General features: G+C 42.4%; 1 protein-coding gene across 2 annotated transcripts in view; it reads right to left on the reverse strand.

Moving 5' to 3' along the window:
- znf536 (zinc finger protein 536) overlaps nucleotides 1–15441 on the reverse strand; it is a 179602-nt gene that overhangs the window by 103501 nt on the left and 60660 nt on the right. For both annotated transcript variants that reach the window (XM_035652105.1, XM_035652106.1), the window contains exon 3: nucleotides 7790–10089. In XM_035652105.1, coding sequence (XP_035507998.1) covers nucleotides 7790–10088 — 2299 coding nt within the window. In that variant the 5' untranslated portion in view covers nucleotide 10089. The remainder of the gene's footprint in view (nucleotides 1–7789; nucleotides 10090–15441) is intronic.

Here is a 15441-nt window from a genome sequence, read left to right on the forward strand (position 1 = left end):
CCCCTCTCTCCCCCCCTCTCTCCCTCTCTCCCTCGCTGTCTCTTTTGTGATGAGCAGATAGCTACAACTAAGAAAGAAGCACATTTTTCGTGTCGCTTTCTGCTCTCATGTCAGCACCCTGATGTTGATACAAAAGGTTTTTTATGTGACCTGTCAATGGGGTTAAGAGGAGGAGATTGAGATGGGAGGGGGGAGGGAGGGTGGTAAAAATTGAAGAATGACAGAGCGAGGGGGGAAACAGAGAGAGGAAAAGAGAAAGAGGGAGAAGGGGAAAAAAGTGGGGAGGATGAGGGGCGAAGAAAAAAGAGCAAGCAAGAGATTCCTCAGTCATGGTATCACATGCCTGGCCCTCCATTTTTAATGAGGCAAAGGTCAATGTATTCTCTTGCTCTTTCACACACAGGAGGAACCCCAATCATGCCCAAGCTAACTTGTTCAAACAAAACACCCCTCCCACCAACCACCCCGCTCCACAGCCCCATCCTCTGCTGCCCGACCCGGCTCGGCTCGGCCGGCCACCACCCAGTGCCGTCCATTTGCATTCCCTGACCGAGAGCCCTGCCTCATTTCACAGGAATCCCACATTGACGGAGTCAGACAGCTGTCACCAGACAGAGAAAAGGAACTTGGCGTTCACCCTCATTCAGCTTTGCCCTCCCCTCCATCCCTCCATCCCTCCTTCCCTCCGTTAAGCACACACATAAACAATCAAAAGAATAGAAACATTTTAGTGTGGAGTTTTTCGCCTAGTAGTTTTGACTGAAAGAGGAACAGACGCTTATTTAGTTTGGATTTGTGCATTCATATGTGCATCCTGAGGTTGAGACTGGGTAAACACACTTCCAATACCAGCACAACTTGTGACTGTGATGTTGATTTATGTCTTTCTTCCTCCGCCGCTTTCTCTTTTTTTAAGGCTTTCCCTGCTACTTTTGAGTCTCTTCTCCCGCATGTTCAGTCAAGTTAAGTTTCCCCGGCATTTCAAAACTGTAGTAAGAGTGCCGTATTTGTGAGTCACCTTCTCTTTCTCTATTCTTGCTCAGTTTTAGCAGTGACACTGGAGAAGATAGCTTGTTGATGTATTAAGAATATTAATATGCAAACAGTCTACCTGACAGAGTAAGGCAGCCTTCTGTTATGGAAAGATAAATATTATGTTTTAATTATAAAAACATAAAAAGGAATGGGGAAGACAGAAGAAGAGGGAGGGTGTGTGTGTGTGTGTTTGTTTGTGTGTGTGTGTGTCTGTGTGTGTGTGTGAGAGCCAAGGAGGCTTGTTCCAGGAGAAAGGTAAGCTATGTTTTGGCAAAGATTTGGAGTTGAAAAGAGTGGATGGCATAATGCGATGCTGTTTACTGAGGAATGTGATGCCCTGTCATCTCTCCCTTTTTCTCACTCCACTCAGTCTCTCCCTTCTGGATTGCCCGTGTCATTTTCTCATCGCCTTTCCTTCGTTCTCTCAACAGTCCATTTTTTTTTTTTTTCCTGTCCCGGCTTCATAACCAAGCGGGGAATCCTAACGTGATCATTAAGACATAAAACAGGCTGATAAATGTTTCATAAGGACAAGGCTAGCCACTGATAGCCACCCAGGAATACTGAGGAGCAAACCGGGGGCTCGCAGTCCTTCCCTCGATCAAACACACTCGTCGGAATAAAATTGGAATTTTAAAATATCTAAAAAGCCTGGGCTAATTCCCACCATGGGTAATATTTACAAATTGAGTCTGAGAGACTGGCTTGGAGAGAGAGGGAGAGAGCAAGAAAGGAAGAGAGAAATCAAATGAACTGTGCAAGAAATAAGAGAAAGAAGAACAGAGAAATAAATTGGCCTTTTATATTGTGCAAGCGTGTACAAAAATACTAAGTCTGCATTTATCCGAGACATGTCAATCAGCGCAGCACACTGACAATTAGTGCGTTTGAATAGAACTTTTATCATTTACCAGACACCAGAGTCCTGACCTACTGTACAAAAATACAGCTCGGGGAATGAATGTGCCTGTAACACAATGACTGTCTATTTAAGTTTGGTGACACATAAAAAATACAGATATGACAGGCCAGACTCCTTCAAATGAGTGGGGGGTAGAAAGCTCAGGTTTTGTAACCAGTGAGTTCTCTGATTATAGAGAAAAGAAGAATAGTGCGAGGGGGGAAGTAGTAGAGGAACGGATGTCAATTACAAAGAAAAAGTAATTTATGCAGAGGGAAGAAACGGAAAAAATGAGAGACATAATTCATTATTTTTTAATGCACATAGTTTCACACTCATATATTATGGCACACACACTGGCCTCATTTCAAAGTGTTGGCTGCAGTGTGGGGTGCTGTAGGAGCAATGTAGCATACAGTAAGTAGGTATATGTTAGTTATTCTAGAGATTATTATTTTTATATTAAGCTTTTACCTCCCTGGCTGATCTGTTATTTCACTAAGATTTCAGTGCATAGTCAGTTGTTCTACTCAGTCTAGCACCTGATTTACTTTTTTTATAACATATGTGTGTGTGTTTTTTTTTTAATCTTTTTATTCACAGACATAACCAGGGCCGGATTAATCTACTCGGGGGCCCTGGGGGGGAATGAGGTCTGGGCCCCTATTGAGCCATGCCACCCTCATTCCCTTAATCCATTTCACCCAAAGCTCCACAAACCAAACAGTAGTCCTACAGTGGACTATTACACTGCTCTTGGTTTGCTCTGTGTCAGTTAGCTTGTATTGATCTGAATAAACAGTATGAAATGAGGAATATGCATGTAGATGGATGTAATTGATTGAAATATTAAAGGTAAAAGTAGATTTTGTCACAGGTACCCTCTAAAAGGCAGCAGCCACCCTGAGGACCTTACCATTTCAGTTTATACAGCGAATGTCCCATAAAAAAATGCAACTGAAAAAAGTAATCGCCATGCAGTGAACCCGGGGCCCTCAGGGCCAGGGCAGCTGCCACTGTAAATAACTACAGAGAAACAAAGTGAGTTTTTCATTGTACACACTTGTTATTCATTTATGACCATGAACTTAGAACATCAGCTAGGCTAATCATCCAATCTAGATAAAGGATATAGTCTGTTCCTTTATTCTTGATTTTCTTTATTTTCTCAGTTTGTAGCTAATGCACTGAAAACAACCCAGATAAGTTTAATGAGTTGATCACACTGCATGAATTGCCAAGCCCTCCTTCCAACCTAAAGGGATAAGGGGAGACTATCCGCAAAGTGAAAGGCGCAAAAGTAATTTTGACTGGACTGTCAAATATTATAGATCTTCAGCTCCAGCAGCTGAGACTGACTGCATTCAGAGCAGGCTTGGCTTCAGGACATTTTACCAGACTAAAAGAAGTTAAATCTAGATTGCTATGTGTATGCAATCTCAGTGGCCCTGTAAGCCCAAGAATAACTGCATGCAAGTTGATTGTAGTAATTTGCATCACTTAAGTACAATATCTATAACAAGCCCTGCATTATGAGGTTGTGGCTGTGTTTTGTGGAAGGCTTCTGTGTCAAAATCTTGTTTTAACACCTTTATTATTGCAGTTATTTTGCTGACACAAAGTAAATTTTCCTTAACAAAGTTACCTCTATTACCTTCAGCTAACTGACACTCAAAATTCTGCTGCCTTATTGTATTTCTCCACCACAGAAGTACGGGTCACTCTCTGGGGCATGTATAGTCCGCTTTGTGCACTGTACTTGATAAAGGCACAACCTATCAGTTTAATCCGGCCAGGGGCTCAGTATGTTTAAGATATTTAAATTCTGCCTCAGTTAAAAGTATAGTGTGTATGTACTCCCATGGTTCATTAATAATTGCATTTTATTGTCTCAAAACGATCCAGAATATGAATAAATTGGCCTGAATGGTACACTCTTTTTGGCCAAGAATGTGTTAATTTAGGTTGTTTAGGTATATTCATTGTCTTTAATTTATCTTAAAATATCTCAAAATAGTATTCTGGCTTTGGTTGATCTATAGATATCTTCAGTATTTTTGGACAGTCATAGATAATAAAAGAATAGCAATAAAATTCTCATTAATATTGCCAGTATTGATGACTCATTCACTAAAATTATCTGAGAATTGCAAGCAATATCGGGTTTGTCACCATGTATATTCATAGTAGTCTGGATCTTGTTCAACTCTACTTTATTCCTGTTAATGACACAGTAATTACACTGTAACAGTTTGTCCGCATGTGTAATTACACCCCCATTGTACCGTCGCAATTAGATGAATATCCACGCTTTATAACCTAAGGCGTCAAGTTGGCAAATCCAATTTCAATTTGTATGGAGCGAGCATTTTGCCTGCTTGTTTGAGCCGCGGTAAAGACCAGGGATATGCAGGCTAATCCTTGCCATGTTAAAACGCTGTTCCTCTTTAAAAATGTAGACATGGGGGATTCTCTGGAGAGAGAGAAAGAGAAAGAGAGAGCCAGGGGGAGTGTATTGAGTCTTTTACAGCCAGGAGCCAAGAGGTGGGAGTGGGGTTTAGCCATATTGGGAAGGTTGCGGAGGTACATGTAAGGAGGACTTGTGCTGCTTTAGGCCTTACATGCGTGCAGCAAAGCCTATTTTTTACACATTCAGCTGCATTTTGCCTGTACTGTGGTAGCAGAATGGGGAGACGCTATCGTGCAAAATTAGGATTTTCAATGGTGGGTTATTTGCATGTAAGTGCTGGCAAAAAACAAAAGCCAATGCTTTCCAAGGCACCAGAGCCTATTGGATGTGATAAGTTGCATTCAAGTCCACCTGTTGCTGAACCTTCATAATGTGACGAGTACACTGCACAGTGTGTTTTCTCTCAACACAGCTTCTTTGAGGCCTGATCATCACAGGAAACAATAATACTGAAGTGAAGTCAGCCCAAGGATAACCAAACAAAAAAAAAAGATGGTGATGGGCATAAATGTAATTACCTCTTTGTTGTAAAGAAATAAAGAACTGTATGCTCAAGGTTAGCTGCTGAGCCATATTGTAATAAGGAAGGTCTTCAAAGGACATCTCTGACAGAGGCCTTTGTTTTTCTGCTCTTTTTTCCCCCTCACTTCTCCCTTTTTTCACTCATTGCTTTTAAACAAGTGCCGTCTCAAAGACAAAAGCGCAAAAGTTGACCTTCTTTCACAGTTGAGATGTTATTTTTGATTACTATAATTCAAGTTTAACTCAAAATTGCTGTGGGTAGGTGGCGGGGCAGAGGCTCACACATACGCCTGTAAGTGCACGCACACTTGGAGAGAATTACAAGCCCTATCTGTTTAAAACCTGAGATATTAAGATAAAGACAATGGTACAGTGGCCACATCCTGTTCACTATAGCAGAGAATGATATGCACACATACTGTAAAGCATATACCACCCTACACACACACACACACACACAGACACGCACACAATAAACATGCATGCAGAGGAGAAAGCATGACACCTTTCTCCACATGAGACTCAGACACATTTTTTTCTCACACATCAAAGTTTCTAATTTGAGAGTCCCTGAGCTCCAAATGTGAATCACATTGTGTAAGCCGTGAAGAAAGACAAGTTTCGCTACTTCTGATTAAAAAACAGGAAGTAGCAAAACCAGCATATTTAATTGTCAAATCTGTTTACTTCTCACATAATTTTTTTTTTCAGTGAAACCGCACCTCAGTCTGTTCAGACGCCTAATCATTTTAGTCTATTCTTCCCTACAAATCTATTTCCACCTTTGCCATGCTCTCCAGCAGTTAGTCTCCCGTTTGACATCCGATTTTGGCACATACACTCACAAAGCTCTACAATAACAATGTGAGGACAGCCTTTCAGATATGACAGTGGCAGATTGACAAAGAGCTTGAATAGTGCCAATGTATCAAGCAGTGCAGCCTCTGACTGAGCGCTAAGGGTGAAACACACTACCTGAACACAAACCACACATACACACAAACAGTTAGACAAAGGCAGCAGGAAGGGCAACATCAAGGCCTTGTGAGAACCAGCAGCCTTTTTTTTTCTCGTGAAAAGTTGCCGATACACTATTTTAATTTATTTTTGTATTTACATTTTTGTCTTTAATCATACCCTCCTTCTTCACAGATTGGGCCTAGGGGTTAGATTTAACCACTCAACTAAATCTAATGCATTTCTTTGTGCTTTGTTAGCATTTGGTGGTAACTACTATTGGTTTTATTTGTCAGTTATTATTTTAATTTGCTTTTCTTGTCATTTTTTTGTATACCAAACACTGGATGTTAATACAGTACTTCTGAAATTGTTGAAACGCCACAAGCTGAACCCATCAGATTCAAAGTGCTTGAGTCAAAAGAGACAGACAGAGAGAGAGATGCAGAGACAGAGAGAGAGAGAGAAAGAGAGAGATGGAGAGAGAAACTTCCAGCATTAAAATTCAGAAGATAATTACATCGGCTACACCCCCACCCTGTTGAGAAAGTGTTATGTTTAATAGTCTCTATAAAGAAAATAGGTTTTTATCTCACTCTCATTTTCATTAATTCCTAATTGGGGTGGGGGGTTGTCTGTTATTATTTCTTAGATTAAAATAAACATAGCCTGTCCCATGTTCAAACCCATCACACTACACGGGCATGATAAGGACTTCATGCCTCTGTGAATAAATAAACAATTTCGTCTCCACTGGTGGAATTAAGTTGCTTACAGCCTTAAGCTAAGCCACTCTGATTTATATTTCTATTTATTTATATATTTTTCTCAAAAGACTTAAAAGCACATCCTCGCTTTTGCAAATGAAGTTCACAATTTTTTTGACCTGCTTTATATGTATATCTTTAATTAGTGTCTTGTTTAGCTTAAACCGACTGATTATCGCATAGTCGTGACCTAATTACGGCACGCGCTTCTTAACGCCAGCATAGTGCCCTGAGGAGCAAGCGAAAGTTACCTTTAAAAACTTGTGTAATCATTAGCAACGAGCCTCCCTTAATCCCACTAAACATACACTTATCTAGCCCCGGCCGGCCTGTGTTTGCTGGGTAGGGGGAAGGGAGGGGTATGGTTGTCTCTAACGTGTTTATTAAAGACATTTATTAATCGCTGTGGTTAAAACGAGTTTGTCCCTACGCTCCCAGTCTTTACTCATGTTCCACAGGGATCTAGAGTGCTAACCTGCAAATGTGAATGCAATGGTGAAGGTCTCTTCCTGGACTGTGTTCTCTGGAGTCTTCTGTTTGGCTTAATGTGAGTGGTAGCAAAAACACAGCAGTGTCAGGGGACAACTGTTACCATGTCCAGAAGAGGAACTTTCAAATAAGACAGCTTATACCTGTCCTTACCTGAGTATATATGACATACACGGTGCAATGTGTACTTCAATTAAAAATAAGAACTCTCTCTGTATGTGTATGTATTTATTATACTCTGTATCTGTGTGGGTGTTTGTGTGTGTAAAGCATCCTATAAAAGCAAACCACTCTGTGAGGGTGTGTGAGGGTGTGTGAGTATTTGAACAAAGACAATGAGTATTTGAGTTATGTGAGGAATGTGTGGCCCTGGTTCATCACTGGGTATTTGGGTTATTTTTCATTCCCTTTTAAAGAGATGGATTTAAAAGACTGATATATACACAAACATATACTTGGTATAAGTAATTCTTAGTGAAAACTATGTAGGTAAATATTGAAGTACAGTAAGAAAGTAGCACTGAATTAAAGAAGGAAATGTAATTTCCAAGTATAATGTAGTCAACAGGATAAAATTTGATCCCTTTATCCATAAACTGACAAAATAATACAAGTGGTTGTCATTCATTGTCAATTTTTTTTTCTTACCTGAAGATGGTGAGGAGGGATGTGGGCTGTCATCCTGGACGCTTCCTGTCTGGGAGTGTCCTCCTCCTGCTCCGCTCTCTTCTGTCACGTTGGATGAACCAGGAGTGGTGGAGCGGCTGATGGACTGGGACTCGGGGTCACTGGCTGATCCACGGCGCTCGTCCAAACCTTGCTGCTGGAAGGCTTCCTCAATGCCTCTCCTGTCTTTCCCATGGATGCGGGAGTGGACAACCATCTGATGGTAGGTTCTGAAGACACGGCCACAGTCAGGGCACTCTGAAGGCTTCTCCTTCAGGCTGGAGAGGCTGGAGAGGCTGTAGTCGATGTTAGGGCTTCCCAAGCCAGCCAGGGCTCCAGGAGCCTCAGCATTACCGTGGTGAGACATTAAGTCACGGTGACTGTCAAAGCCTCTTCCATCCTCCTTCATGGACATCATGGCTCCGCCAGCAGCCTTGGATCCCTGCAAAGCCTCAGAGAGCTGCTTCTGCTTGGAGCTATCATTGGAAGCAATCAAAGAGTAGTCTTGTTTATCCTTTGAGAAGGAAGCCAAGGCTCCAGCACCACCCATCTCATCTTCCTGCCCTGGAGGTATATGGTGCTGATGCTGTTGCTGCTCTTTCGGCATGAAAGCCCTATCCATAGCCATGCCACGAGCCATTATCTGCCAGGCTTGGTAGCTATTGAGGGAGTCCATCTCAGCCACTTTTGCAGCTGCCTGGAGGCGCTCCATGCAGCTCGATTTGAGTGGTGGCACGAGGTTGAGACAACCCAGGAGTGAGCGCTTCTCATTTTCACCCAGCCCATGGCCCATGCCTCCTGCCATGGGTCCCAGCAGCTTCCCTAGCATCTCCTTTTCCTTCATGGCTATCCCTGCTTTAGCCAACATTTGGTGCTGCTCACTCAGGCCTTGTTTGTCTGGTGAAAGGAAGCCTCCCTGTAGACAGGAGATGTAGCGGGAATAAAGGTTGGCATGAGCTTCCTGAGCCAGATTGCTCATGCTGTTGACGGCAGCCATGTCCTGCTCACTAGGCTGGGGCGGCTTGCTCTTGATAGCCAGCTTGTTGAGATGCACCTTCATATGATTCTTGAGAAACCAGGGTTCCTTGAAGCGACGGCCACAGATTTGGCAGCAGTGTTCAAAGGAGTCCTTGTGCTTGCGCATGTGACCCTTGAGGAACCAAGCTTGGCTGAATACCTGGCCACATACGTCACAGCGGAATTCAGTGGCCATCTGCATGCCACCGGCACCACCAGCACCTTGGCCCTGTGTGGTCTCGGCTGTGATGTGGGCCTTCTCCACATGACTTATCAGCTCTTCTTCATGGGATGCAGCAAACTCACACAAAGTACATTTGTAGGGCTTGTGGAGTATGCGGATGTGGCGGTCAAGCTCCTCACGCTTCTTGAACTTCCCTTTGCAGAAGGTGCAGCGGAACCCTGTGGCTGGGTTCAGGGACTGTTCATCCTGGGTGCCAGCCGGCTTGGGTGATGAAGAAGGCTGGGAAATAGTCTCTGGAGTGGCAAGGCCAGAGGGGGGAAGGAGGCCACAGGCTGAGCCTAGTTGTTGCTGATGAGTGTTAGAGCTGCTGCTGCTGATGCCCAGATGGGGTGTTTGAGCTGTCTGGAGACTGCCGCTCCCTCTCATCTGCTTGTCTCTCAGGATGGCCCTCTCCTCCAGCTCATGCAGTAGCCTATTCTCCTCTCTGACACGGCCGCGGCCCTTACCAAGATTCCCCAACTTGTGGGTCCGTAGGTGGATCTTCAAGTTGCCTTTTTGAGCCGCTCGGTGGTCACAGTAGGGGCACTTGAAGGGCTTCTCTCCTGTGTGTGTGCGCATGTGCAGTGACAGGATGCTGTTAAAACGGAAACGCTTGCCGCACAATGGACAGGGATACTTCCTATTCTTGCGGGCGTCATCTTCAATATCATTCATCTGGGACATGATGCCCAAGTTCTGGCCATTGAGAAACTGCTGCAGGTCAACACGCCCATTCAACCCACTTAGTGCCCCTGCATCAATATCTCGGTTGAGCTGATTGGCTAGCAGGGCCATCTGACTGCTAATAGGTTGACTGGCCAGGGCTGCGTGGTGGGTCTTCTCGTCCAAAGGCGTGGCTGCTTTCTCTTCAGGGATCTGTTGTGGGCGGTGTAGGTCAGGAAAAGCGTGTCCTAGCTGGGCAGTAAGCTGATGAAGCTTTTGACTGATGGGGTAGCGGCCATTTAACACTGCACTGCTCAGATGGGCATCAGTGTCGGGCACCGCTGATGACACACCAAGACACAAACTAGAGTCCTCCATCCTGTAAAAGCAGACAGAAATAAGGATACGTATTAGAAATAATTTAATATTTTTCTATTGAATTATAAATCCTAACAAGGTTTTAAACAAAAAATGCATTTTAAAGATACTATGCCATAGTGGGTGTTGATGTTCTCTTGGTGTTTGCTTTCCAGATTACAAATATTATCAAACCACATCATGTTCTAGCCTAATGTGTTACTGGAACACCTGTGTTGTGTCACCCAGTACTGGGAAATAAAATGTACGTCTTTGATGCACAGAGCACTGCATGAATTGTCAGCACCAAGGGCCTGGAGAAATGCTGTGACTCCTTAGAACTTTTTCAAAATGTAACACCATTTTGGATGGAATAATTACTCTGTAAACACAGTGAGCAGTGTATAATTAAGCTACTTGTGCCCATCCTATCAGAATTCCACCAATTACACGCCTTAATGAAACGGAGCAACGGCATTGTCGGGAAGCCACCGCAATACTACAATTATGATATTAACAATAGCACTTAAAACCAAGGGGTTATTCCAGTAAACACAACACTCTTATCTTGTTGCCACGACACTTGTCTTGGCGCAAAATTCCATTAAAGAGCTGCACTACATTTGATGTGAATCACTTTGCTCTCCCTCTGCTTCTTCCTATTCCCCCAATTCTCTCTCTGTCTGTCTTCTTCTCTCTACATAACTCTTTGACAGTTTCTAGGACGGAGAAAAGAACAGTTGGTCGTGTTGAAAGGGTTCCCTATGCAGCCAAAGATGCATTGGTTGATGAAAAAAGTAGATAACAGATAAGCACACCCTCAAGTCTGAGAGGAATAAGCAGGTAGCAGTTACTTTGTGGTATTTGTTCTACCAACTGTATGACACAGAATAATGCTGTAGTCCTGGGCTGCTGTAATGCAACCAAAATCTATCACAATGTTCTGAGAATGTTGTATTGTCAGTAAAGGTATTCATATGTATAACATCAGTGAATAAATAACAAAAAAGAATAACACTGGTTTTAATGCAGATCCATCTGCTCTCCAGATGGAGAGGTATAAACATCTATCTGCACACTTCCTCTGGCTGCTGGCAGGGGTCAAACCCTCAGAAACAATAACCACGGTTCTGCTTTGGTCAACAAAATATTGTATAATATCTCATTAAGCTGATTAGTATGCTGCCTGGTAACAGTGGCAGCCACTGTGTTATAACGCATGATTTTAATCATCAAAAAATCCTTTCATGGAGAGGCAGTGTAAAGCACTGGCATTAGGTAAGTTCACTTTTAAGAGAAAGTGGAATCATTTTAGACAGCTTATGGACCCAATCTGGCAGCAACGGGGCACACCCACATTAAATATGTGCACACATGTTCAATATACATTTTACAGGCATGAAGGGCAACTAAGGCTCTGCTTCTGTCGTTCTCTTCCTCTCTCCACCTACAGTATGTTTCTAAAGCTGGGGGGACTCTCGATTGTGGCTTATTTGTTTTCTAATTCATTTGAATTTTTTCACTCTTTTTCCCTCTCTCTCCCATCAGTAGGAGGTCAGTAGACATAAGGGGTGCCTGTTCTTTTAGCCACTGGCCCCTCCAACACACTGTCGATGGTGGATTCTTATCTTGTGGACATGAATTAGACACTGTGACCGGTCTCCACTTGTGTTTAAAGGAATGTGACACTTGTGGGCTGCCCTTTGAATTCTCCTTATTTCTCCCCACAAGTATCTTAAGCAATTCAATTGAATTCATCAAGAATATAATGAGCATGCTATGTTCCGCAGGCTTATGTGTAACTGCTAGAAATGCTTCCGTCAAAGCCTACTTAAATTTACGACAGATCTTATGACCATGTTGTCATGTGACTTGAATAATGTCGCACTCATCTGAGAAATAAAGCAACTGACTGTAACAGCCTAATAACAAAGTTTATACTTGAAAAATATATATACATACTGTATATGTGTACATTTATTGTAGAATTATATTAGGAGAGAATTGCTAGGAAAGATAAAACTTTGTTGGACTGCTTTAAATGGCTTAGGTTTTAAATTGTATTTATGTGACACCCCAGCTTCCATCAGCAGGCGTGCTTATATCGGAGAAGACCTTATTTGAATGGGCCCTTTTTACAGAGGCGGCTGCCTTTTGGAATAGAAATCTGTGATTTAAACTAGGCTGATGAGCTGTTGCTCATTTGGGGAGATAGCAGCTTGCCCTTTTCTTCAATTTGATTTCTGCCTTTATCTTTAACATATAACAAAGGCAGATAGACAATGGAATAATGTGAAATGAACTGACGAATCCAGTTTGTGTTTTTTATAAACGTATCCTGGCTGACGAGCGTATGCAAATGAGGCACATTAATATGCTTGCCTTGCTCCCGAGTCATTTTATATTTTTTCCCCTGATTAAAAAGGACATTTCTTATGTGACATCCCCCCTCTGCTCATATCAACACACACATGCAAGGGAATGTGAGGGTGGCGTACAAGTAGGAACACATACACACACAGGAAAAGACATGCACTCGAACACAACCCTTTCACTAGAGACAACAATTCAGTATGCGCGTGCCCTCTAACAGACACAGTGAGTATGTTGCAACTCACAGCACTATCAAATGGCTGCCCACAGAAATCACATCATCCTAACTGTTACTGTTACAAATCTTTTGCAAAATATCCATCAAATGTACAGAAGAAAACTCTCTTGAGAAAAACTCTCTTGAGAAAACTATACTGTTACACTGCAATTTTAATGTAAAAGTACTATGCTTTAGAAGATCAAGGCTCAGGTTAGTCATTCTTACCGGTTGTATTAAGGAAAGTCTTGGTGTCACTTTGTCCCTTTTATGTCTCACTGTCACTGCCATGGCTGTGCAGCCTGTGTAGCCTCCGATATGAACAACACTCTGTAGCTTTAGATACTGGTACAGTATCTATCTGCCGTTATTCTAACCTGTATAACCTTATCATTTCCTGGCATGTGCAGCATTGCTGCCTCATTAAAACTATTGGCTCTTCTGATACCTCTAAAACCACAAAGACTTCCTTTAGCATTTTCTCACGACGGTTCAGTTGTTGTCTTTATAGTGTGTGGTTTAATATTCAGTAAAGCACCACGTGCACCCGTAAACACGCCAAATCCTCACATTCATGCACACACACACAGAAACTGATTTCACTCAGTTTCTCTAAATGCATTTTTTCTTCTCTGCTCTTTTTTCTCTTCAAGCCTCAGCTTAATTATAAGTGGTATCTGTAGCACAATGGAAGTGTATTTCAGTCAGCGTCTGAATGTGCTCAGTTCATTTCTGTCTTATCAATAGCACTATGCATCATAAATGCAAAAGGGATTTATATGTTATTCTCTCTAATTGTAATCATATAAATTATTGAAGTATACGAAAGGCGGTGTCAATATTAGGAATGGCTACCTATTATACATTTGTATTAAAATAAACAATTTCAAGCAAACTTCTGAGCCCATTTCTTGAATTTACTGTCAGGCCTGCGTTTTGTCATAAAACTTTCCTCTGACATTTAAGACAAGATGGGGAGAAACTAAAGGATCGAAAAGCCATTAGTTGAACTTTACTTTGTTATTTTGACATGTATCGACACAAAACCCATCGACTAATCACAAAGCAATACCTCATTAAGTCCTAATGAACAAATTCATTGCATTAAACAAATCAATCATTATTCACAATGTGCTGAATTCCATCATATTTGCACCAAATCATTAATGAGACGAGTGGGGGTGCAGCTAGCAATCTGATGTTGAAGGGACAATGTGGGTATTTACCATATGTTACTCGTACTGGGAGTTGAATGCTAAATATTTTGTGATTACACAAGCGGCAGGGACATTCAGATCTATTCAAAAGTATGTTTTCAAAGTACAAACAGAGCATCCTCGTCATTCCAAAGATCAATTACCTCTGGGTAAAGGTTGGTTTAGTTAGAGTTAGTGCTTTGGTAACAGACCCAGATATGAGTTTTTCTTCCTGGCTTGTGTTTTGTTTCTATTGCAGGTGGTCTTTGCAAGGCGTCTAATTAATCCAATAAAAAACCTGCCTTGTTTTCCTTCCTCTCTCTCTCTCTCTCTCTCTCTCTCTCTACCGCTCTTTGACTTCACTGCATTATTACTTTCTGTAATGAGGCGAAAACACTCTGAACTGCACATGGAAGACAGTCACACAAGCCCTGCCAGATTCAATCCTAACTCCATCCCATGCCTAGAGCCTCTTGATCAAAACTCATAACAGCACTATCAAAAAGAGGCTTCAGAGGTGGATTGTTCTATCTTAAATGGGGAAAAAAATGTTGACTTACAGACATGGCCAAGACCAGGCCCCATCTAGTTTTCACTTTAAATGGGTATTTTTGTCTTACAAATATGAGCAAACAAAGGGGCATAGTACAAAATTCTGGACCATGCACATTTTTATGGGCCCCTCCCTGCATCCACGGCTATTCATAGTATTTTTGTGGGCCGTCCTCACATTATGGCCCTGTATACTCAATCCCCCTTTCCCCCAATTCCGACGCCCCTGTAAACATTTATTTTGGGTGAAAATAAAAAATATATATATATTTACAATACCTTGTATATAATATGTGCCTTGTCCCCCTCTCGCAAAGGGATTTTGGATCATTGGGTAGGTCTTTCCAGTGGCTTGAAAAGAGCCAGAACCTGATTTGCCTGGCCAAAAATACCAATCACACACCAGTCGCATTCTCATGTAGCAGACAACTTCTAAAACACAACACTGGAAAAACAGAAAGAGGCTTTTTTTTTTCTACATGAACACAGAGCATCCATTTATTTAAAACGTATGACTAACATTGGATTAACATAACCCCCTGCACCGCTTTAACGTTGAGAAAATAACAGCAGTGGAGCAAGGATTTGATGAGAGCACGGATTCAATAGATCAGTGAGAAATATGAATGAACAGGAGCCTGCGCCTCTCCCTCTTTCTCTTGCACAATATGTCATTGAGGGCTGTTTAAGAGGTCCTGTCAACAGGTAGTTCAACTTTCAGCTCATCCCCGCTGATCAGTGGGAGCCCTCCTGACAGAGAGAAAAGAAAGACACCGGGAGGGAGTGAGAGAGAGAGAAAGAAAAATGTTGTGGCTCTTTTTATCTGTCCGTCGCTCTGACAGCCTTGCAGGGGATGCCATGGGAGGAAGATCAATGCAGGACAAGCGGATTCCCACAGTTCATTGTTCCGGGCCAGCCAAATCATCTTCCCAAGACGGCCGGGAGCTCAAAGCTTCCCTTTATGATAACCATCCCTGGTATTATTCCCACTATGATGATGGTGACCTGCAGATGTCTCTGTCTGTGTGTGTGTGTG

Source organism: Morone saxatilis, unplaced genomic scaffold (genome assembly GCF_004916995.1).
Source record: "Morone saxatilis isolate NCDOM2014 unplaced genomic scaffold, NCSU_SB_2.0 Contig11, whole genome shotgun sequence".
Taxonomy (NCBI): Eukaryota; Metazoa; Chordata; class Actinopteri; family Moronidae; genus Morone; species Morone saxatilis.